The 26,373-nt window shown below is 49.3% G+C and overlaps 1 protein-coding gene across 2 annotated transcripts in view; it reads right to left on the bottom strand.

The window, feature by feature from the left end:
• The window catches only part of MYO15B (myosin XVB), a 961,787-nt gene that overhangs the window by 355,421 nt on the left and 579,993 nt on the right, over nucleotides 1-26,373 (bottom strand). For both annotated transcript variants that reach the window (XM_086930750.1, XM_086930751.1), the window contains one exon: nucleotides 8,809-8,950. In XM_086930750.1, the coding sequence (XP_086786876.1) occupies nucleotides 8,809-8,950 (142 nt within the window). The remainder of the gene's footprint in view (nucleotides 1-8,808; nucleotides 8,951-26,373) is intronic.

Genomic DNA, 26,373 nt, shown 5'->3' on the forward strand with positions numbered 1-26,373 from the left:
GACCCCACTAGTGCATGTAGACCAGGCTGGATTTATCCCGACGCGAAATACGACCTCAAACGTACGCCGACTGATCCGACTGCTGGAGGAGAGTCACCCTGAAGCCGGTCACCCGGTGGTATTGTCAGTAAACATCGAGAAGGCGTTTGACAGCCTCGAGTGGGAATACCTCTACGCAGTACTACGGCGCTTCGGCGTCCGCGAAGAATACCTGAAGTGGGCCTCAGTGCTATACACATCGGCGGTAGCTAGGGTAAAAACGGCGTGATAATATCACAGCAATACCTGGTCGAGAGAGGTACGAGGCAGGGGTGCTCGTTATCACCACTATTGTTCACTCTAGCGATAGAACCTTTGGCAATATCGATCCGATCGGGAGTTCATTACACTGGGCTGAGCGACAGGACAGGATGTCACTATATATCGCTATACGCGGACGACCTCCTGCTCTTCCTTGAGGATGCCGATGGGGCATTGGAAGGCGCTGACAGCTTGCTACAGCGGTTTGGTATGGTCTCGGGCCTCAAAGTAAATTGGGACGAGACATGCTTATTCCCAGTACGCCACGGCAAGCCACAACTGCCTACGGCCAGACCAGTGCGCTGGGAGCCCACCTGCATAAAATATCTGGGCGTGCACATATACCACACACCGGCCGACGTGCTGTAAGGGAATATAGGGCGCGGAATGAGCGCACTGAAGAGCAGCATGGCCTTTTGGGCCACGCTTCCACTATCCATAGAAGGTCGAGTGGCACTACTAAAAATGGTGGCACTACCACGATTTCTAGACTACTTTAGGACACTCCCTGTGTGGATTCCAGCTGCCACCTTCCGACTCCTGAGATCCATGCTAGTGTCCTTCCTTTGGGGGACGGGCCGGCGAAGAGTGGTTCTGAGGACTCTGCTAAGACCAAAACCAGAGGGGGGGTGGCGGTCCCCGATTTGGAACTATATTACTTAGCAGCGCAGCTACAGATTTACACTCAAGAGGTGGCTCTGGAATTTAGCGGCCCGGAACAAACCAGAGATCAAGGCATCCCTCCTCATGTTCTTTCCTTCATAGCACTACAGCAAAAACTAGTAATACACGACTTATCTCTTGAAGAAAATAGGATAAGGCTATGCTGGAACCGCACTCAACGTAAGGCGGGGGTGATACATCCATACGCCCCCGAAGATGCTTTTAGGAATGCTGACAGTGCTCCCGCACGGTGGCGACTGGTCGAGACTGCAGGTTTGGGAGGAGGCGGGAATACAGATGGTAGGAGACTTACATGAGGATGGGGCCCTGGTGCCCTACCCGACGCTACTAGAACGGTACGACTTACCTAGGGGGGACTTCCTGCTCAACGCCGCGTTAACACAAGCGATACAGAAACACTGGAGAGAAGGCCTGACTGAACGGAAAACAACAATGGCGTGCCAATATGCCATGAGTTCTGCTGGAACCTACAAGGCAGTCACCTGTCTTTACTCCAGAATGGTTAATGAGGATTTACCTCCTCTAATGACATTGAAGGGGAAGTGGGAAACAGAGATAGGAAGACCTATACCTGAGACAACTTGGGCGCAGATTGTGCGGAGGGCCCAGAAGAGCACACGCAACGCCAGATTTCAGCTGGTGCACTTTTTTATCCTCCACCGCGCTACCTTACGCCGGGAAGGATCCAAAAATACTTCAATGCAGACGGGGCGGCCTGTCCCAGATGTGCACTAGTTTGAGCGGAGCTGGGCCATATGCTTTGGACGTGTCCGGCACTGGAGCTATATTGGAAGGAGGTGGGAGATACCCTGAACGCGATCACAGAACAAAGTTTAGTGTTCGACATATCAGTAGGTGTGCTACACTGGTTCCCCCACTCCCCCAAAAATAAGATTAGCAGTAAATTTATGGACATGGGGCTCGTATTAGCCAAGCGAGAAGTTACACGACACTGGAAGGCGGCGATAGGTCCGAATAGCATGAGATGGAGGAACGAGTTTCTCAAATGGGCTAATGGAGAGAGTTCGATCAGATTCCAAACCGCGCAGCGACAACATAACGAAAAGGCATTAGAATCAGCTCAAGCATGGGACGCCCTGGAACAAGCGTTGCGAGACTATGGTATCAGGATGACCAGGCAGAGCAGCACTCTGGAGGCGGGGTTTCCCCGTAACACGCCAGTGACATTGCATCATTTGACATACTTTCTAGCGACTCCTGCTCACTCACATTGTCTGAGATGATACCACCTGCAATTAGAGGATGAGGACCCGGGGAGGGGGGAGGGACAAGGGATATCCTGTTAGCCACTTGGGTAAGGCACACCGAGACTAGCACATAATGAGATTCATAGAGGGGAGGAAGAGAGGCTAAATAAGGGCTACCGAGTTAAGATTGTACGGACAATTAGCTATTGCCTCTTGGGGCTATAACAGGTTATGCGTTGTGGAATGGGTGGAAGGGGGGAAAAGAAAAGCAGATGCAAGAACTCCCTGCTGAACAGTTGCAATTGTCTTTTGTTTTTATGCTTCTAGCACTTTTCCGGTTAACGCCACCCGACCTCCGGGATGTGGGTTTACTGGCTGTGTAATGTTTTGTTTAAAGACCTGTGCATTGCTACTGTCGGAAGCAGGACTGGCGAACAGAGAGATTGTGTACTATACAAATCAGCAATAAAAAATATTTACAACAAAAAAAATGGAGTACCTGAGGTAATTGTGTCCGATCGAAAGCCTCAGTTCATTGCTAGATTTTAGAGAATGTGGTGCAAGTCTCTGCACATTGACTCTACTCTATCTACAAGTTTCCACCCGCGGACCGCTGGCCAGACAGAGCGATTAAATCAGACCATAAAGAAGTACCTCAGATGTTATGCAAAGGAGGCCCACGAATCATGGACGGAGCTGCTATGGATGGCGGAATTAGCTTACAACAATGCCTGACATAGTTCTGTCGGTATATCGCCTTTTTGTGCTAATTTTGGATATGATGCCCGAATATTACCTGTCAGTATTCCTGAGGAAGCTGCTAACCAACCCACTGTGTTGTCTCAGGTACGGAAGCTACATGCAGTACACCGTAAGGTTAGAGACCTTCTGTTACAGGCTAAACAGACCTATAAGAAGTGGGAAGACCGTCACAGAATTGATGGACCTCAGTATCAGATAGGAGACAAGGTGTGGCTAGCCACAAAAAAACATACGTTTTAAGTTGTGTAGTATCTTTCATCCTAGGTTCATTGGCCCCTACACCATCATTAGGCAGATCACTCCAGTAGCCTACAAGTTGAGACTACCTGGTACTCTTCGGATCCACCCTGTGTTCCACTGCAGTCTCTTGAAGCCTGCTTTGGGGGCGAGCCGGCGTGCCCCACCACCTGTGTTGTGCAATGGTGGGCTGGAGTAGGAGGTCAAGAGCATTCAAGATTCCAAATTGAGGAGAGGCTTGCTTTGGTATCTGGTGTCTTGGAAAGGGTATGCAGCAGAGGACGACTCCTGGGAACCATGGCAGAATGTGCATGCTCCGGCGGCTGTTTGCTTGTTCCATAGGAGGTTTCCGTTGATGCCTAGGCCTAGGAGGCGCTAGGTGAACGGGACATACTGTCAGGAACCAAAAGTATCCGCGCCTGCCACATCATCCTCAGGACTACAATTGCCATAAAGCTCCCCAATGGGAGGGGATATAATCACGGCAGGCACTCCGGCAGATGCGCGTAATTTTGTGTGGATGTTGCTCTTTCTCGGCTGAGAGAGAGAAGGCTGGAGGAAGGCTTCAAAGTTGAACTGCCGTATGGATTCTTGTAGGCTCACAGAAGGCAGTCCTATTCGGAGGAAGCTTGAGTACGCCCTGGATTAGGGAGAGAGCCAGAGTAGGCTTTTTCATTATTTGTTGCAGTTGGGATTTGGATTGTTTCGCATCATAGCAGGATACGGTGGTGAGGATAACCGCGTATTGCCGTGAGTGTTGCTTCCTTGTTTTGGTAGGACCACGGATTTTGATTTTTTATGCAGTGGAATGCAGGGGTGAATCACCACGTATTTCCATGCAGGGGAAACCCTTTTGACCTGTTGTTAATCAGAGGATTATACATTACGCACTTATGGAATACGGCGGTGTAGTAACAGCGTATTACCGCATATGTGCTGGATGAACAGGATTCTTGCATTCTTTGGGATACCGTCTATTCACATGCTGATATTGGATTACAAGATGTCTATAAGATAACTGTTATAGTGGAGACTACACTTCAGTATCCAATGTATCTCTTTCATGCGTTTGGGTTGAGACCTCTTGGTATATTCTTTCTCGATAAAATTTGAACTATTATTGTTGACTTGGGGGGGGGGATCATCAGCAACATGTGGCTGAAGTTACAGAGACTGTGGATACTGCCGTTATTGTCGAGAGTGGCTTAGAGGCCTCTGTCGCTATTTATGAGCGTGTGACCGTTAACCATCTATCTGAGTTCACACCCTTGGCAGTGGACGACTTTGGCAGGGTGGCAAGTGGTATTCTCTCCGGCTCTCCCCTTGATCCTTTGCCTTATAAAATCTGGAAAGTGTTTGAGAGAGAGCTGTTTCATACACTCCGTTTTGTTTGTAACCAGTCTCTTACTTACGGGGTGGTTCCGCCTCAATGGAAACAAGCGTTGGTGACACCTCTGCTAAAGAAGCCCTCTCTTGATCCAAAGTGCCCTATGAATTATAGGCCTATTTCTTTGCTGCCTTTTCCGTCAAAGATTGTGGAACAAGTGGTTGGTAGCACTCTTTCTAAGTATTTGGAACAGCACAATTTGCTGGAGGAGGTTCAGTTTGGCTTTCGGCCATCCCATGGTACCGAGACGGCCTTGGTGACCTTTATGGATGAACTTTGGATGCGGGCAGACAGGGGGCAGGCAGCTGTGCTTATTCTGCTTGGCCTGTCTGCTGCCTTCGATACGGTTAACCATGGGATTCTGCTGAGAAGATTGAGAGAGGTGGGCGTGACGGGTTGTGCCCTTCGGTGGTTCCAGTCTTTTTTACTGGGTAGACAGCAAGCAGTGTCCCTCTCTCCTTTTCAAACTGCCTTCACCGATATTTCGCATGGCGTGCCACTGGGCTCGGCTATCAGCCCTATTTTATTCAATATCTATATGAAACCCTTGATTGCGGTCATCAAAGAACACAATATTAATATTGTAAACTATGCCGATGACACGCAGCTGATTCTCTCCTTTGAGGGAGATCAGTCGACTTCAGTGGAAGTGTTTCATAACTGCTTGCGCGATACGTAGTGTTGGTTGAAGGAAAATTTGCTGCAATTTAATGCTGGCAAGACTGAGGTGATATACTGCTCAGTGGCCAGGGTTCCTCCTGCCTTGCCTAGTAATTTCTGGCCCACAGATACTTGGACCGCTGTTCTGCCAGTTAAAACGGCCCGCAACCTGGGCGTGATGTTTGATAATAAACTCACTATGGAGGCTCAGGTTACGAAAACGGTGTCTTGCTGCTGCGCTATCATTTGATCATTGCGGAAAAGTTTTCCTCTGCTGCCCCCTCAGGTGTGTGCATTAGTGGCAGGTGGCACTATCCTTTGTAGACTTGATTATTGTAACTCTCTTTTGCTCGACTCTCCTAAGTTTCTACTGGATAGACTGCAGAGGATTCAGTCAGCGGTGGCCAAGTTAGCCTTGGGGTGGCCCAGAAGGTCTTCCTCCTCCTCGGCCTTGGCAGAGCTGCACTGGCTCCCGCCCTTCATGGGCGGGGGCCTGCGATTTGGCAGACAAAGTTTGAGTGGTATGTGCCTACGAGAAGTCTCCGGTCATCATCAGCGAACCTGATCAAGATACCGAGGTTCAGGAGAGTCAGGTCTGGCGGTAGCTCCTTCAGGGTGGCAGCTGCCAAACTTTGGAATGAACTCTCATTGGAGCTCAGACAAGTCACTGACCTCCTTCCTTTTAGACGGAGATTAAAAACCTGGTTGTTCCCCAAAGCTTAGTTGCCATCTGCTGTTGGCACATTTTTTTCTGCTTCACTCGGAGTTTGCTAAGCGCCAGGATGCCTGTTAGGTTGCAGTGCGCTTTACAAATTAAATAAATAAATAAATACATGTGTGTTGCCTAGTGTTTGATTGAAAGTCTGCTTGATTTTACCAGTGCTAACGTCTGTTAGCTCTTTATTTCAGGTCTGATGTTACTTGAACAGACGCTTGAAGGTTTCTTAAAGGATTGTTGAATCTGCTTTAAAATGCTAACAGGTATACGTTTACTCTAGTGAGACATTATTGAGAGTAGATATATTTGACCCTGTTTATAGCAGTGTTTTTGTTGTTACAGGTTCTATTCCCCCCGCTGACCCTTCCCTCTCCTTTCCCTCGCCTGATCACTCGGACACCCTGTGTATACATATTGGGGTGTTGGTTTTATCAGGAGGTGGACCCTTTTCTGCTGCGACTGGATCCTGCGGAGCCTAACCTGACAAAGGTATGGTAAACAACAGAACCACTGCTGACATATAAGCTTTTAAAATGAATGTTTTCCTATTGACCTTTAGAGGCGTCTAGCCTGCCAGTGCATTTGCAATGACGCTCGAGTACAATTCCATCGAGCGCAGACCGAGCCAGCCTGTAACACAGGACATGGACACCATAATACCTGAGAGGACTTTTGCGGGCAGCAGGGGGCATTGTGAACCCCCAGCTTAAGAAGCTACAGTGGGGGTGGGGGGTTATGAGCCTCTTCTGTCTGCAGCTTATCATTAACGTTGGAATAACAGAAGAGCAGAAGGAGGGAGGAACCACAACACTTGGTACATTGAACAGGGAACAAAGAAGGAATATTGGAAGGAAGGGTGAAAAGAAGCAAGTATGGATGAATGAGTGAGGGGGTGAAAGAAGGAGTATGTGGATGAATTAGAGTGTGAAAGGATGATTGGATAAATAGGTGGATGGCCAGATGAAAGGATGGCAGAGTAAAGGGATGGACTGAGGCATGCATGGAAAGATAAGTGAATGGATGGCAAAGTGGATGGCTGAGTTCATGGATTGATCAATGCTGACAGCATAGAGGTTGGATGGCAGAGTGGATAAATGGAAGAGTGAACGGGTGGATGGGTAGAAAATAGATGAATGGATGGATTGCAGAGTGCATGGATGGATGTATAGGAAAGTGGATGGATGGCACAATGGATAGGTGGCAGAATGGACATATCTAGGGGTGGCACAGTGGATGGAAGGCAGACCGGACGGATGGATGGCAGATTTGATGGATGGAATGGGGAAGATTGAATGATGGATGATAGAGTAACAGTGAAATAGTGGAAATCAGCAGGTGGATGGAGGGGTGAATGAATGAATGGATAGATCTATGGATGCAAGAGACAAGGAAGTTATTCCATGGAGGGTTCGGCTCACTTGCTTCGTTTGCTTGGTACCATCAGAGCTTTAGTTCAGAGCATGGGCTTTTTTAATTTTCTAGTTACTCCCTTGGTGCGCAGTGCTTAAATTGATCTAGTGGCTGCCTTTGGGGTCACCGCCACTTACTTTTGGGGACCAGCATTTATTGTTTGCCAAGAATAAGAGAGGGAAATTAAACACATAAATCTGGCAGAGTCAGAAAAAGACGGAAGAACCGTCACAATAGGGAGAAAACAGCACCCTGCAAGAGTGACATAAAGGGACAGGGAGTGTCTGGTAGTGGATTAAAGAGGCATGAGCTGGTTTAAGACAACCAGTCCTGGTATTTGGTGCGCCGATGTTTAATATGTTTAATGGCACCGGCAGCGGGAGTAAGGGGTTGCTGGTAGAGAATCCAAAGAACAGAGATATATACATATGTATAGCTTTGTTGCTCTTTGTTTACTGATAGTTGTTTTACAAACAAGTTAAGTAATCCAGTTTCCTACCTGAAAGCTGTGCTCCACAACTTTTCATATTGACTGTAAAGCTCATTTTCGGTTCTAATGTTGCCAGGATTATTCAATCATATGTGAACACGGGCAAGTCGGGAGGCAAACGCTACAGCCTATAAATGCAGACACAGCAAGTTGCATATAGGAACATGAAAGGATTGCCAAACGTTTTTTCAAAACGCCTTAAATATTTAAACGACCAGTGCGCTAGGTATTTTAGACTATGCAGCGAAGTTACCCAATCCGTCGTCGGAGGTTTAGTCATGTGACCGCCCGCCCGATTTAGAGTGGGCATGCAAATGGCCAGTTTTCACTGTCTGTCACCGCCAGATAAAACCTGGGGTAAGGGACATTGAAAACTCGGAAATGACCCCCACTACACAGGAGAAATCACCCGGGTGAGGGGGGGGGGGGGGGGCGGGTTGCTTTTTTATTTTAAAAAAGAAAATCCAGCTTTGGAATATTGTCTATGAAAAGGTTTGCTTTAGGGTTCCGCCATTTTGATGGAGTGGTCTATCACATTTTCAATTCATTGACAGGAACCGTTGCACCAGCATTTCCTGCCAATGCAAGAGATTCCCGCTGGGCAGGAGAATATCTCTAAATTCGCAGGTGGGTGCTTCATCGATAAAAAGGAGTACTTTACTCAGTTGGGTCAAGAAGTTTCCAGCGTAGTTGTACATACAGGAAGAAGACTGGAAAACTGTACACTTCTTTTTTTTATGGGGCTCTAAGTTTACAAAAGATAGAACACATTTTTGTAATTGCAGAATTAGTAATTGAGGAGTTGAAAGCGAGATTACATGAAGATGCGCCAAAGTACAAGAGGATTTCAGAATATTTAGCTTTGTTGAGGTCAGTTTACATCTGATGTGCAAATTCCTAGGGTGGCTGCAAATAATCATTGCACAGCAACCACACTGGCAGCGCAGCTCACCTTTTTCAGCTCGTGCAGAAAGAGATCCACTAGTGATTTGAGCTGACATGCTTTGGATGACATTAGTACTAGCTGTTCATTCCTCAGGGAGAACTCTAGTGTGTTGGGGGTCCTCAGTTCCACGGACAGCACATCAGCATAGCTGTAAATCAGGAGAAAGATGGGAGAGCACAGTGAGAATTTCCCCTGTCCACTTCTACTTTTTTACTACCTACAACCAACACTGGGTAACTCCCCGGAGGTCTTTATTTTTAACTTTATTTTTGAGTTTAAGCAACCATACAAAAAAAACTACACTACCGAGTTATTTGTCATGGCACAGACCAACTCCAGGTGTGCAGTACAACGAATTGACTTACAAGTGGGATGATTAGGGTTGTAGTGATACGAATTAATAACCAGACATTACAATCATTGCAGGCATGATGTAGGTGCACAATTTAGAAATATCTCTCCCCTACCCAAGTAGTGCATACACACCGGTATAACCGCCAGCAACTTCTATTCACGCCAGATATTGAGGACATCAAGCACCAGAGTACTCAGCACGCTTCAAACAAATCCAACATTATGCAGTGCCCTCATGGTATCTACAGCACCGTTACTCCACCCTCCTCTTCTCCGGTCTCTCCCTCCTCATTTGATTGAGCCAGGTAGGTCTGATATGGTCCCCATACATCTCCTGGGAGGCTACATAACGGCTGTAACTCACAGTACAGATCTGACTGGGTATTGCAGTATGCCATGTCTACATGACAGTCTTTGGTAGTCAGGAGTGGGCTTATTCTGCGCCTACCAAGCAGGAACCCCATGGTCACCAATTGCCTAAAGTGTGACGGAATATTGTTATTGTGCAACAGTGCCTGTAAGGGAGTCCCTGCCATGTGCGCAACAGTAATTTCTCCAAGTTCCGCCAGGACTGTCTGCCAAAAATACTGCACCCCTTGGCAGAACCAAGCCACATGGGCAAACTCTGCCTCCTCGGCTCCTCCACACCACATCTGAGGCAGCTTGCTGTGTTGCGTAATCCATACCGGAATAGGCGAGCCAGCGTAAAATTCACTCTATTAAGGTACTTGAAATGTTTTGTTTTGCAGTTATTAATTTTCCCAAAAGAAGAAACAGCATATATGCAAACAGGTATGGCAGTATCGAATAGAAAGACGAAATTATATTGGCCATTCGGATTACCAAAACAATGGAGTGAAGGGGTACAGTACAGCCAAGGTATGCCATCAGTTGCAACTAAGTAATTTACACATCAAGAAACAGGGAAGGGAAGAAGGGAGTGTGAGAAGCTGGCTCTGTATAGGGTGCACACTTATGTAAGTGGGCACCCTGTACTAATCCAGACAATCCTTATGATGATTTTAGTGGTCTTAAACAACCTTAGAACGCTCTCTAAGTGGTCGCTGTGAAGAGCAGCCTTCAGGCTTAGTCGAGAAGGAGTGTAAAGCAGCTTGTTTTACCAGAACATAATCTTATTGGTATAGATTAAGTGAAAAAGAACCACACAGTGTATTTATGAAAATATGTATTTATTGTAAGACACTCACTAACACATACAGAAATTTCCTAGTAGGAGATATACACAATACTTTTCAATAGAAACAGGTAAGTAGCACCCATACACAGTGGTCACCAGGGGAGACTAAACCATAAAATAATGGTATGCGAACCACAACTAACGTCAAGACTATACCCAGAAGATGTAGAAGTGCTGGGGACCCAATGAACCACCCAAGGTAAGTAACCAGGAAACCCATGGCCTGTACACACATTGTGCAATGTTATTGTTTGTTATTCGTCCATAAGGCGATATGGCTATCACAAGAGAATAAACACTGCCAGCCTGGCTGATGCCTCGACACGGAAGCATGGATACTGTTATTAAAAATATACACGCATTTCCATGTTCAAATCAGAGGAGCACTTGTGTATCTACCTGAGTATGCACGAGTGACTAAGAGAAAAGGTGTGAGATCTGTTACCACGATTCTTGGGGAGTCAGAGAACTCATGTTTTGAGTCTGCCCAAACCATTAGTCACCTGACTAGGTTTTGGGGTACTTACGGGGGCACTGTGAGCTAGCAGGACTATCGGCCAACATATCTTGATGGGGTGCATGGAATTAGTCTAGCACCATCCCAAAATGTATGTTGTCCAAACAAACATACAGTTCCTATTGAGAATGTGGAAACCGTACCACAGTAGGACGCACAGATGTTAGCTGGTTTACCCGGCTTCAGCAGGGTGACCAAGAGAGCCTTGAGCATTGAAGTCCGCATACATCCACCCTTCACCATCTCTTCAAAGAGAGTGCCCAGGTGCGAGACCAAGATATCCTGGGAAGCCTTGTAGAAGGCTACCATTAGCCTATCAATGGCTGGCGCTTTACACCTAGGCATGTCCCTTGGCGCTGCGAATATCTCAGAGTGGTGCAATGGGGCCATAATGTGTTCCGTACGTTGCGGAGTGAGCCACTTCATGTTGATATGCTTAAGATAGTCCGTTGTTGTCTGATCGTCATAAGGGAGACGCAACGCGTATTATTCCAGGCAGTAGCAGAGAAACCACAGTGAAACCTGCTCTGCAGTTCGCATCTTGCACCTCTAGGATTGTGGCATCCTCTCGCTTAGGGCATATGAGAGCCACAGCATCGTCCCAGGGCACTCATCGTCTCCATATGCCCGAACAGTAGCATACTTTCCTAAAATGTATGACCTTACTCTGTGCAACTTCATGATATTCCTGTAGTCTGATTTGAATGTCAGGTAACATGTGCTGCTACACTGTCTCCCGATGCCTTTGCTCAAGATCAGCAGTCTTCACCTCCAGTGGCGCTAGCCTACTGTGTAGCGACCGAAGGACACCAGCATGTTTGGTTATCATGACCCCCGAACATAGACCTTGAAGGCCTCCCATACCTTCGCAAATTTCTCCACTGAGCCGATATTGTTGCGAAAGAAAACCTTTGCAGTTAGTGAAAGCTCTTCCTTAAACACAGCATCTCAGAGTGGGTATGGTGGGAACTACCCCTCAAACGCAAAGGGTCATGAGCTGTGCCGTTCTAACTCCAGCAATACAGGTGAGTGGTCCGAATAAGTTCGGGGAGGGGGCTCACACCTTTGTATGCGCAACACCAGGCTCCGCAATAGTAGCTAATAATCAATGCGCATGTGTATATTGTTAACCATGGAATAATGAGCGTACCCTGCTCCTATAGGGAACTTATGATCACAGACATCAACCAAGCCACCCTTTGCCACTATTGTATTGAGGGCCAAAGCAATGGACAAAGGCAGCTGTGGCAGACCCTTGGAGAGATGCCGATCTGGGTAGGGTACACACCTGTAGCCTTCGTCACAAATCTGGGGTTGGTCACTCCATTGAGCCAGATAAGCTTATAATGTGTGATAAAACTGTAGTTCATCATAGTTAAGCTCAAATACCCCCACCAGCAGCGCTGCCACATCCTCCTTAAAACAGCGCACCATGACATACCTGCCACCCAGGCCAACACACACCTCTTGCAGCGTAACACTTGAGCCTCGCCGAGCCTTAATCAGTACGCCTCTAGCATGTGAAGTGAAGCCAGCCATGCAACAGTGGCCCAGGTTACAATGCTGTGTCAATGGTGCATCAACACACCACTTCCAGCTGCTAGGTGCATTTTCTGCAATATAGCTATATCAATTTTGTGTCGCTGTAAGTAATCAACTATCTTACGTATCTTCCGGCAGTCATTCAATCCTGTGACACTCCAGGTTAGGAATTTTAGCAGTAGAAGGCATCCAACTTCCATCACTACACCACTCGTTTCATCCTCCATCACTCTGCATCACTACATGCCATCTCAATCTCACAGATGACACTCTATTCACCTGTGTCCAATGCCAGTGTGTATGAAAGGATTACCAAAAACACCCCCCACCCACACTGTGAACCCCAACAACATACACCGTGACATGATCCCCCCACGCCACCCCAAAACCTATATTTTACGATCCCAAACAAAATCAAGTGGTGCACACATGGGGCTGATGTTACCTAGCCAGCCACTTCAGGCCACAGAAGGTTGCAGGGGGCCATGTAAACAAACCTAGTGTGTGCTACAGCAAATAAATAACTGTCATATATGAAAACCACCCCAGTCACCCGTGTTACCCATGCACACATAGTTATAGGCCAGCTGTTGTGTTACGCTGGGTACCCACACATACATATTTGTGACATCCAGAGGAGAATAATGGAATAATCTTACTCTTGTTTGTACACAGCTCCACCAGCAGTCTGCCGCCGGGCCACAGGGGCTGCAACCCTGCCATCACAGGAAACTTGGCAACCAGAAGGGAGGGAGCTGCACACCTTCCCAAACCACCCACCCAGCAGGGTATCGCCCAACACATAGGTACAGGGCAGAGCATAAGAACCACAGCAAATTATCAATGATGCATTAGTCCTGTCTGTCCAAGTCTTGGGAAACTGTTTCATTGAAATCATTCCAATGGAAGGGAGCTACAGCACGTCCCTGTAAACACTCGGCGCTGGAGAAACTGGAGCACTTGTTTCGGATCCCCAAAGACTGTTGTCTTCCTTTCGACCATGACCCATAGAAGTGCGGGATAGAACATGCGGTAGACCCTCTGCAGTTCCTGCAGTTTACACTTGGCCGTGATGAACTTCCTCTGAGCCTCCTGGACATGCTGCATGAAATCAGAATAGAGCAATAGTTCTGTGCCCTCGTGGCTAAGCACCATGAGTTCTCCAGCCAGGCAGAGCGCCCCATCCAGGTCCCTCTATTTCAAAAGCCTTGCTATGATGGGACGGGGTGCCACCCCAGGCAGCTTATTTATCCAACCGCTCTGACATACGATCCATCCTATAACATAGTGCGTTGATCTTACCATCTATCTTTGTAAGACTGTGCTGCATAGCTGTTAGGATCTGTCATAGTTCGCTTACCTCCTCAGGGTCACCATCGTCCCAGCTGGCTTCGGAGGCAGTAGCACCATTGTCTCTAGCCTTGGGAGTCTTTTGCTGATCAAAGTTAAATTTTGGTTGTGAACTGTCCGTTTTGCTTATGGCGTGGTGATGTTTTGAAGTGTATTTTCACTGAGATTTCAGGACGTGGCAGTGAAGTAGGTAGCAGAGCAATTGAGGGTGCCAGCAGCACCACCACGTTCTCTGAAACTGGGACCAGTAGTGCACAACCAATGAGAATTGTCAGCGCCCAGGGACCGGCATGCCTAGGATACCTGCAGCTGGTAGGGCTACCAGCTGGAGAGCGCAGGCACCCGCTAAGCAACCTGTGGGCCTTCTACGTTCGCTGGGGTTCCCTCATTTAACTCCCCACTCCGCCTGCACAGGACTCCAAGGGTGAAATGAAGAAATTCACCATAGCAGGCATGGCGACCACAGAATAACTCTTTGTGCATCAGACACTTGTGTAGACACACCTCAAGCAAAGAATCAGGAATTACACAATCTGCTCCCCAGTAGCAGGTTGATGGAGTCATGTATAGGAACACACTGGATCCGGCAGTGGCAGAGAACGAATACAATCTGTGGTAGGTCTCACTCTATGGGGGCAGCATACAGGGGCCAGGCACCTACCAACGACACATCCACATCTCCAGCTTCTCCATCCAGCAAGGCCTCCATTCAGGGTAGGCTATGGGCTCCCTCTCCTCCTCCCAGCTACTCTTATCATTGAATATGGAGTCCTCACATTCCCCTGGGAGGCCCAGAGCAGTCCCACAGGATTTTCACCCAAGACAGTGGCACCGGCAATGCTCTCATATGCTCAGGCCTGTCTCAAGAATCGCTTGCAGAGGCCTCATAGTTGCAGCGCGGGCCTCTCTGGTGAGGCAAAGGAGCAGTGTCAGGGGACTCGGATAACAATGTGGCACAGCCTCGTCCCCCAGGTAGTTTTCGGCTTCTGCTGTCAGCGAGTATGGGACTTGACAAAACAGGACTTGCAGGCCAAGTACGGGGCCTCTTCTGGCCCTACAATGGCCACACTTAGAAGCAGCCTTACGACCAGCCACGTGAGGTGTGACAAGGCCGCACTGATGGTGACCATGCCAACTGCCCATGTCAACAATACCGATGGCTCCTGTCGGGTTGGTTCTCCCCGCATGTGGTGATGTGCACCCCTACCGCACTGGGAAGCAAACAGTCCATTAGGTTTCCAGGCACTCCCAAGGCTGACTGAATGACACCAGCATATTATCACAACGCCAGAAGCCGCACAATGCGGCACGGGCCCAACAGAGAATTCCAGTCTGCGGCAGCCCCCATCAAGCAATTTTACAGCGTACACTTGTGTAATAGTAATTTTCAGGCAAGTAACGGTGGTGGTCCCAAAGCGGCTCTAAGCACTAGGATGCTTCAGGATCGTGACACGGCCAGAGGAGCTCACTCAGGCAGTTCGGCTGGACTGTTTCCATGGGGAGCAGGGTTCAAGACTGATTTGCATATGGCTGGGTCCAAACTGGAATGGCATGGCGAGCAAAACAACTATGAATTTACCTAGTGACCTAGCTTAGGACACCCCCGCGCCGCACGGCCACCAGCTGCTGCGTGTGCCTCCCGCCACTGAGATTGTCTATTGTTTTTGTTTGGATTGTATTTGTCATCGCCTGTCCCCCTGTACTCGCTCCCCCGGTTTCTTCCCGCCCCGCTCCCTGCTTCCCGCCTCCGTTGGTTAGCCACGCCCCTTTCTTTCTGTGCCCTCCCCGCCTCCCAGCTGCTCTGCCCTCCCTCGCACTTCGCCATATATGGCGACCGTGCGAACGCGCAGCGGGAGCGCCGATTGTGCGCCGAAGGCGCGCCAAAGGTAAGCCCGTCCGCGCCTGGACCGCGCCCAGTGCCAGAACCCCTGGCCCCCGCAGACCCCTGCCCACCCGCAGGACGTACAACGCCGCCACCCTCAACGCACTCAATGCCGGCCGAGTCCCGGGCTGCTACCGAGCCACCCCGAGACGCACCCACGGACCCTTCTGCTGCAACACCTGCAAGTTCACCTGCATCCGGACCTGCACCACTCCAGCAGTGCCCAAGACCTCGACGAGCAACAGCAGCAGCCACCTGAGATGCATCCTGCTCAACACCCGCTCCGTCCACAGGCACGCCATCAAGATCTGAAACCTGCTCGACACCACAGCCCCAGACGTCGCCTTCTTCACGGAAACCTGGATGAACGCCTCCTCCGCGCCTGACATCGCCATCGCCATCCCAGACGGCTACAAGATCATCCGAAGGGACCGCATCAACCACACCGGAGGAGGCATTGCCATCGTCCACAGGAACACCATCCGCATCACGACCAACACCGATGACACCCTCGCTACCGCCGAGCACCTGCACTTCCAAGTCCACATCAACCCCAAGACCACCCTCAGAGGCACCCTCATCTACAGACCCCCTGGACAACGCACACAATTCAGCGAAGACATCGCCGACTTCATCAGCCCGCACGCCCTCTGCTCCGCTGACTACATCCTCCTAGGGGACCTCAACTTCCACCTGGAGAACAACAACGACCGCAACACCACCACCCTGCTGGACAACCTCGCCAACCAACTGGTGACCACCCCCACCCACTACGCCGGACACACACTCGACCCCGTCTTCTCATCCAGCAAGAACATCGCCTTCAGCCACGCCACCGGACTCCACTGGACGGACCACAGCTGCGTCCACTTCAGCTTCGCAAGGACCACGATCCACCACCAGGCTGCACGCAGGAACTGGAACAAGATCACAGCCGACCAGCTCGCGTCCTCCCTGAGCACGAACCCTCCCACCAGCACAACGAACCCTAGCCAGGCGGCCTCCAACCTCACGAAGTGGATCAACGACTGCGCGGACGAGCTCGCCCCCCTGAGGACCCCGCCCAGCAGACCCGGCAGCAAGAAAGCCCCATGGTTCACCGACGAACTCAATAGCTCCAAGAAGAACTTCCAAGCCCTCGAGAGAACCTGGCGCAGAGACCCAACACCGGACAACATGACTGCCCTCAAGCTCGCCACCCGGAAACACCACCAACTCATCCGCGCCACCAAGAAAACTGCATTCAAGGAACGACTGGACAACAACGCACACAACAGCAAAGAACTCTTCAACATCGTCAAAGAGCTCTCCAACCCCAACGCCGGAAACAACGATATCACCCCTTCGCAAGACCTCTGCAACTCCCTCGCCTCCTACTTCCACAACAAGATCGCGGACATACACAACAGCTTCAGCACTCAACCGACGAGCACCACGACCGAACCACCGCCCCCCACCACCACCCTCCGCGCCTGGACTCCGATCAGCACCGAAGACACCGTCCGCACGATGAACTCCATCCACTCCGGATCTCCGACCGACCCCTGCCCTCACCACGTCTTCAACAAGGCCGACGCTATCATCGCACCCCACCTGCGGGACATCATCAACACCTCCTTCGACACCGCTACCTTCCCGGAGAGCTGGAAGCACACCAAACTCAGCGCTCTACTCAAGAAGCCATCGGCTGACCCCACCGACCTCAAGAACTACCGCCCCATCTCGCTGCTCCCGTTTCCTGCAAAAGTCATCGAGAAGACCGTCAACAAGCAGCTGGCTGCCTTCCTCGAGACGAACGGATCCCTCGACCCCTCGCAGTCTGGCTTCCGGGCCAACCACAGCACCGAGACCGCCCTGATCGCAGTCACCGATGACATCAGAGCGCTGCTCGACAACGGAGAAACAGCGGCCCTCATCCTCCTCGACCTCTCCGCGGCCTTCGACACTGTTTGCCATCGTACCCTAGTACAACGCCTCAGCAACGTCGGAGTCCAGGAGAAGGCACTGGAGTGGATCATCTCCTTCCTCGCCAGAAGAACACAGAGAGTCCGCCTCCCCCCGTTCAGATCTGAAGCCACCGAAGTCATCTGCGGCGTCCCTCAAGGCTCCTCGCTCAGTCCAACCCTCTTCAACATCTACATGAGCCCCCTCGCAGACATCACACGCCAGCACAACCTCAACATCATCTCCTACGCCGACGACACCCAGCTAATCCTCTCCCGTACCAATGACCCCGCCACCGCCAGAGCCAACCTTCACGAAGGGATGAAAGAGGTAGCCGAATGGATGAAGAACAGCCGCCTGAAACTGAACTCGGACAAGACGGAAGTCCTCATCCTGGGATCCTCACCCTCCGCCTGGGACGACTCCTGGTGGCCCCCTGCCCTAGGCAGCGCACCCAAACCAACAGACCACGCACGCAACCTGGGCTTCATCCTGGACTCCTCCCTCTCCATGACCAGACAAGTCAACGCCGTCTCCTCGTCGTGGTTCAATATTCAGCGCATGCTACGTAAGATCTTCCGGTGGATCCCCACCGAGACCAGGAAGACGGTCACCCAGGCCCTCGTCACCAGCCGTCTGGACTACGGCAACACCCTCTACGCCGGAACCACCGCCAAACTCCAGAAGAGACTCCAGCGGATCCAGAACGCCTCAGCACGACTCATCCTGGACATCCCCCGTCGCAGCCACATCTCCGGACACCTGAGAGATCTGCATTGGCTCCCGGTCAACAAGAGAATCACCTTCCGTCTCCTCACCCACGCACACAAAGCCCTACACAGCCAAGGCCCAGGATACCTCAACAGCCGCCTCAACTTCTACGCTCCCAAACGCCAGCTTCGTTCGACCAGCCACGCCCTCGCCGCCGTCCCCCGCATCCGCAGAGCCACCACAGGGGGACGGTCCTTCTCCTACCTCGCCGCCAAGACATGGAACTCCCTCCCCACCCACCTCCGCCTGACCCAGGACCACCTCGCCTTCAGGAAGCAACTCAAGACCTGGTTGTTCGAGCAGTAGCGGATTCCCCCCCTCCCCCCCCCCCCCCCAGCGCCTTGAGACCCTCTGGGTAAGTAGTGCGCTATATAAATACGATGATTGATTGATTGATTGAGGCCCAGATCTCTGTACTGGGGGTGTATGTTTGACAATGTTTAGCATTCAGTCCATCATCTTTTTGTGTTGTTATAGTCACCCCAAGTGGGAGGGTATGCCCAGACCCGGGTTCCGTAATCACTATGCCATTGAATGCAAGCTTAAGAGAATTAACAACACAGGGTTTGGCTTCTGCGCAGCAAGGCCACGCCACTATAGCCATTAACAATTCAAGAATGCCAGTACTGCACCTTTCCTTTCCTTTTGACGAGCAATGAATCAAACAACTGCCCTCATCAACCACTTTTTCAGTTTGATTGAATCAAAAACTTTATTTATATTAGTTTACATCCATTTTTTTAAATCATCCAAGTTAAAAATACTTGATTGTATTACAAAACCAGCTCGACCCCTCTAAATTGCCCTTGGACACCCATTTGAAAAAATACACTTTACACTCTCTCACTCGTCAACAGGCTCTCACATGTCACACATACTGTGTCTGATTCACATTTCAATTACACTGATTGCCACATTCATGCACCACTTCCACCTCTCATCCTAAAACAAAAAGACAACAAAGATGACCCGCCCTGGGTAACCTCAACAGTTACTTTCTCTGGCAAGGTCACAAATTTTACTTTTTCTTTTACAACAGCAACAACAAGGCCATCAGCTCTTTTAGAGACAAATTCAAATCCTAAACAGAATCAACTTTTTGATTGCCCTAACATGATATCGTGGTCTACGCGTTTCTGAAAGACATAAAAGAATAGTCCCATCTTACTATAAACACTCTCAAGAGAGTCTCCATTGCCTCACACACACTCTGCAGCACTTCACATCTTACCTTCGATCAGTCAATGAAAAGCGTCAGTGTCTCTCTGTAAAATAATCTGTGGAGGAAATTTCAAGCTTGCCCAATCTATTCTAGTTTTTTGAAGGATTAAAGTGTGACTTCTTACTTGTGTTAAATATTCACGTCGCAAACTCTTATGATGTAATCCATCTATGTGCATAAATGCTTTTCTGCAAAAGAAATGCAGACTGGTTTAGCATCTAAGCTTATTGACAGTTAGATAAATGCTTGTGTTACCTAATTAAGGCCATTCTATTCCTGCAAATATTCTTTGCTGATGTAATTGAATGTTGAGCTCCGTGGCTCTGGCTTGTTTGAAGGCTCTAAGGCTGCAAGTAAAACAAGCATTAGAAATGCAATAGGTCTCGCAGCATTAGAGTTAGTGCTTTTAGAATTGTTTATGGGTTTTTTTGTAAATCTTTAGCATGAGGTTGAGGGTGAGTGAGGGTGGGTGAGGGGTTGAGGGTGAGGCTGAGGGGTTGAGGGTGAGGGTGAGTGAGGGTGAGTGAGGGGTTGAGGGTGAGTGAGGGGTTGAGGGTGAGTGAGGGTGAGTGAGGGGTTGAGGGTGAGTGAGGGTGAGTGAGGGGTTGAGGGTGAGTGAGGGTGAGGGGTTGAGGGTGGGTGAGGGGTTGAGGGTGGGTGAGGGTGAGGGGTTGAGGGTGAGTGAGGGTGAGGGTGAGTGAGGGTGAGTGAGGGGTTGAGGGTGAGTGAGGGTGAGTGAGGGTGAGTGAGGGTGAGGGGTTGAGGGTGAGTGAGGGTGAGGCTGAGGGGTTGAGGGTGAGGGTGAGTGAGGGTGAGTGAGGGGTTGAGGGTGAGGAGTTGAGGGTGAGGGGTTGAGGGTGGGTGAGGGGTTGAGGGTGAGTGAGGGTGAGGGGTTGAGGGTGAGGGTGAGTGAGGGTGAGGGGGTGAGGGGTTGAGGGTGAGTGAGGGTGAGGGTGAGGGGTTGAGGGTGAGAGAGAGTGAGGGTGAGTGAGGGTGAGTGAGGGTGAGTGAGGGTGAGGGGTTGAGGGTGAGTGAGGGTGAGTGAGGGGGTGAGGGGTTGAGGGTGAGTGAGGGTGAGGGGTTGAGGGTGAGTGAGGGTGAGGGGTTGAGGGTGAGTGAGGGTGAGGGTGGGTGAGGGTGAGTCAGGGTGAGGGGTTGAGGGTGAGTGAGGGGTTGAGGGTGAGTGAGGGTGAGGGTGAGTGAGGGTGAGGGTGAGTGAGGGTGAGGGGTTGAGGGTGAGGGGTTGAGGGTGAGGGGTTGAGGGTGAGTGAGGGTGAGGGTGAGGGGTTGAGGGTGAGTGAGGGTGAGGGTGAGTGAGGGTGAGGGGTTGAGGGTGAGTGAGGGTGAGGGTGAGTGAGGGTGAGGGGTTGAGGGTGAGTGAGAGTGAGGGTGAGTGAGGGGTTGAGGGTGAGTGAGGGTGAGGGTGAGGGGTTGAGGGTGAGTGAGGGTGAGGGGTTGAGGGTGAGTGAGGGTGAGGGTGGGTGAGGGTGAGTGAGGGTGAGGGGTTGAGGGTGAGTGAGGGTGAGGGGTTGAGGGTGAGTGAGGGTGAGGGTGAGTGAGGGTGAGTGAGGGTGAGGGGTTGAGGGTGAGGGGTTGAGGGTGAGTGAGGGTGAGGGTGAGGGGTTGAGGGTGAGGGTGAGGGGTTGAGGGTGACACGTGCAAGGATTTGCACAGTGCAGGGATTCCTATTTGGATGGCATTTTCAAAGTAAGCTGCAATCCCGGCTTGATCTCCCAGGAACAATTAATTCCTGGCCTACAGTGATCGCGAGAAAAGACCCAACATGCAGACCCTTCCACCATGAGAACCCAATCCTCTGAGTAATTCTGGGAAAATCCGTTTTATGGTAATTACTCTGTAGCACCAGCTGTGCATTTGTGCTTCACTTCCTGGTTGCCGCAGTCTTGCCTTGTTCCACGGATATTCCACGTACATGCCTTGCTTTAAGAAGGTATATTTAGAGCAACATTTTCATATAACTGTGATCTTCGTTTGTTTCATATTTTTTCTTATTAGAATACTACAACAGTATTGCGCAACAAATTATATGCAATAAAAAGAACAAGTATACCAGTAGCAAATATTTCAATTTAGTGATGCTGACAAACGAAATATATTTTCTAAAAGTAGAACCAAAATAGGGCAATAAAATGGAAAGGAAGAAAAGAAGAGAACGCAGAGTGTAGATAGTGTAGAGTGTAGAGTGTAGATAGTGTAGATAGATCGCATTAGCCTATCTATTGATTTGATAGAAAAGTAGTAATATGTAACCGTGGTAGTTCATGTTTAATCTTCCTTTTGCAGCTAAAGCACAATGAGTTACTGGTCACGCATGTCTGTAAATATAATTTTTAGGGTAAAATCATTTTTTTATTGAATTTTACATTTTTGAACAGGAAACTACACCATAGGCGAAAAACCATGCGAGCACTGTTATGAAAATCTTATAATCCGAAACCATCCACAGATATACGTAGTATTACTTTTCAGAATATCCCTCCTGTCATGAGCACGATACCCATTAATCTTCGCCAGCCCATTCCGTCTGTTTATCAAAATAAGTAAGAGTTTCATTGGATATGAGGTTTCAAGTTGGCGAGTTGAGAGACTGGCAGAATAAAGGCATAGAAGGAAAGTAATTTCTCTCCCTCTCTGAAGGGTCTTGTAGCCTCAGCTATGAAGCTTGTTTCTCTTGACTTTAAGCAGGGGGGCGGGGGGGAGGGGGTATAGCAGGGAGACGAGAAGGGTAGCTTTGAGGGGGGAGCAACGAGCGCCAGAACATTACTGGGAACGGATGCAACTGGTTTAGCAGCCAGTTCTGCAAATGCTAACAAACTAGGCAGCGTAATGAATAGACCCTTTCAGAAAGCTGGGTGTGCTCGTGTTAGATGGTGGCAGACATCCTGCAGACTTTATGCACTATGCGCACATCTGGCTGAAGGGGCGGCCCTGCTCTTGTGTTACCAAGCATGAAGGGGTTATAACAGATCATTTCAGCTCAGAGTAAGACAAACTTCAAAAAATGAAATAAACCCTGGAACTTAACTGGTTAGCAGACAAAGTTAATCAAAGATACAATTGCCGTTGCAAAACACAGACCCTTTCACAGCAAAATATCATTCTAGAGAATGCAAAGTATGCAAAAATTGCAGTCCAAGTTCAGGTGGAGTTGCATGTCGGTGGCATGCATGTGGTAGCCTATATCGAAGTCTGGCCTTTTTATTACTTAAAGGTGGTTCGAGAGAGTTGGAACAATGACCGCTGTCAGTGCTTTGTTGACACCGAGCTGGCCACAGTTAAGTCAATAGTTGGCAAACCTCTCGGGGTGTGATGTGTTTTTTTAGGGTAGGAGTGTTTAGAAGCATGTTAGATAGCATGTTTAGACAAGACGGACGGACGGAAGAGAGGGGAGGGGGGAGGAGATGCGAGCACTGTTATGAAAATCTTATAATCCGAAACCATCCACAGATATACGTAGTATTACTTTTCAGAATATCCCTCCTGTCATGAGCACGATACCCATTAATCTTCGCCAGCCCATTCCGTCTGTTTATCAAAATAAGAACAATAGTTACTTACCTGTAATCTGTGGTTCTCCAGTATTGGTGTCTTTCATAGATTCACATGCCTGAATCATTCCCCGTCGTCGGAGTGGGAGTCCCACGGTACATAAAAAAGCAATAAAATGCTAAAAATATATAGTAATACCAAAAGAAATGAACCAGGAAGTAAAACAGCCAATGGTACAGTAGGCAAAAACTTCCCATCTATGACTATCATAGTCATTTTGTATAGTCCAAACTACAGCCAATCAGGCGCCAGCACCCACCAGAATGTTCTCCCCAGAGGCTCAGGCTCTCAGATTTTCTCGCAAGGAGTGAAGGTAAACCAAAATAGCCTAGAAAGCCTCTGAGGGGAGGTGGGCGGGTTGCATGTGAATCTATGAAAGACACCAATACTGGAGAACCACAGATTACAGGTAAGTAACTATTGTTCTTCTCCAGTATTAGGGGTGTCTTTCATAGATTCACATGCCTGAATCAGAGTAGCTAGCAGTACATATCTTTGCTGAACAGACGCTCGTAACACCCAGCTTGTCAGCTAGTAATGTAAATAACAATGCGAAGTGAATAAACACATATCATATAAAGCATAACATAATGCAATCAAGAAAATATGTGAAAACATAACATAAGAAGCGTCTGACAGCAGAAAACAAGGAGGTGGGAAACAGAGGCTCACCTTAATGAAACAGGTTCCGTAGAACAGCTCGACCCACAGAAGTATCAGCCTCGCTGATGGACTCTAGACAGTAATGTCTGGTAAAGGTATGGCGACTCGCCCAAGTCGCCGCCTTGCAGATCTGCTGAAGTGGGACTCCAGCGAATAAGGCCGTAGATGAGGAGACTGCTCTTGTAGAGTGCGCTCTGGGCGCAGATGGTAAAGGTCTCCCAGCCTGTGCATGGCAAAAGGCAATGGCAGCAGATATCCATCTTGCAATAGTCTGTTTTGATACTGCCTGCCCTTTACGAATCGCACCGTAGGTAATGAACAACTGGTCAGAGGTGCGTACAGCAGAAGTTCTTTGTAGATAGAATTTAAGACATCTTCTAATGTCAAGCGAGTGTAAAGCTCTTTCCGCAGGAGTTTGCGGGTCTGGAAAAAATGATTTAAGAACAACAGGTTCGTTCAGATGAAAATCCGAAGGCACTTTAGGAATGTATTTGGGATTTGTGCGAAGTATGACAGAATCGCTAGTGAATTGGAGGAAAGGATGATGAACAGTGAAAGCTTGGATATCACTAACTCTCTTGGCGGATGTTAAGGCTAAAAGCAGTGATACCTTCCACGAAAGATACTTCAAGTCAGCTCGATGGATGGGCTCAAATGGGTGACGCATGAGTTGACCCAGGACCACATTCAGATGCCACAAAGGAGGTGGACGACGTACTGGAGGGAACATTCTAAAGAGACCCTTAAAGAACTGTTGGATAATTCTTGATGAATACAGAGAATTGGACCCATCCTGTCGATATCTGGATATTGCAGCCAGAAATACTTTCAAAGTAGCATGGGACAGACCTGTTCGTGCCAACTGCAAGAAAAAAGGAAGAATTTCCTCAGGCTTTGCCAAAAAGGGGTGAACACCTGCTGAACGGCACCAGATACAGAAGCGTTTCCATTTGAGACTGTAAGTCTTGATGGTTGCGGGTGCTCTAGCTTTGGCCAACACCTCTTTACAGTCTGCTGGGATGTTCAAGTGTGCAAACTCATGGTGTTCAGGAGCCAAGCCGCTAATCTCAGCGATGCTGGGTCCGGATGAAAGACTTGACCTTCCTGAACACTGAGCAAGTTCGGGATTGGATGTAACTGAATTGGTTTGCTCTCTGATAGTAGGAGGAGCTCCGTAAACCAATACTGGCGCGGCCATCTGGGCGCGATCAGGATCAGTCGGCAAGGTTCCTTCCTCATCTTCCGCAGAACCCTGGGGATTAACGGAATCGGTGGGAAAGCATACGCAAACCTCAGGGACCAATCGAGGGAGAATGCATTCCCCAGAGAATTCTTGTGGGGGTGCCAGCTGGCGAAGCTCAGGCATTTGCTGTTGGTACTTGTCGCAAATAGGTCCAGGTCTGGCCAACCCCACTGATGAAAGATGTGGGCCACTGTGTTCTGGTGAAGCTCCCATTCGTGGTTGGTGATTGTGGTCCTGCTGAGTGCATCGGCAAGGACGTTTTCCGTTCCCGGAACATGCACCGCATGCAACTGTACATTGTGGTGAAGAACCCATGTCCATAATTCCTGCGCCTCTTGAGACAGGAGAAGAGATCGAGTTCCTCCCTGTTTGTTGACGTAGTGCATACTTGTTGTGTTGTCTGTTCTTATCAACACATTGGTGTTCTGAATGATGGCACAAAACGCCTTTAGGGCAAGAAAAATGGCTCTCAGTTCCAAACGATTGATGTGCCACCGTTTCTGTTGCACAGTCCATTTGCCACTGATCGTGAGGCCTTGCAGATGAGCCCCCCAGCCCTCGAGGGATGCATCTGTAGTGATGGTGAGACTTGGTGGTTCTTGAAGGAACGCATGACCCTGACTGAGATGACACCTCTGTGTCCACCACAGAAGAGACTCTTTCATGAGTGGTGTGATTTGAATGAGGTCCTCGAAAGTGCCTGAAACCTGTTGCCACTGCAGGGCTAGTTCCTCCTGGAGCGGCCTCATTTGCAGCCGGCAATTTGGAAGTAATGGAATACAAGCCGATGCCATCCCCAGAAAGGATTTGTATAGTCGGACAGAAACTGACTTTCTTTGCATGAGATCTTGTGCTAGCCGACTTATTTTCATTTGTCTTTCCTTGGAGACGAAAGCTTTGCATTTGTGAGTGTCCAACATTGCTCCTAAGAATGCTATTCTTTGAGACGATTGCATCTGGGATTTGGAGAAATTTATTGTCAGGCCTAGAGACTGAAACAGGTGGAGACACTGGTGAAGGTGACGTTGAACGGTGCCATGAGAATTGGCCTTTATAAGGCAATCGTCCAGATATGGGAAAATTTGTATTCCCTCCAGCCGGAGGTGCGCAGCTACTGGAGCTAAAACCTTCGTAAAAACTCTTGGAGCTGACCGTAGTCCAAAAGGAAGGACTTTGAATTGGTAGTCCCTGCCAGCCACCCTGAAGCGAAGGAATTTCCTGTGGCGAGGTAGGATGGGGATGTGGAAATATGCATCTTGGAGGTCTAGGGTGACCATGCAATCTCCTGGTGATAAAAGATGCAAAATTTCTTGAA

Source organism: Lissotriton vulgaris, chromosome 7 (assembly GCF_964263255.1).
Source record: "Lissotriton vulgaris chromosome 7, aLisVul1.2, whole genome shotgun sequence".
Taxonomy (NCBI): domain Eukaryota; kingdom Metazoa; phylum Chordata; class Amphibia; order Caudata; family Salamandridae; genus Lissotriton; species Lissotriton vulgaris.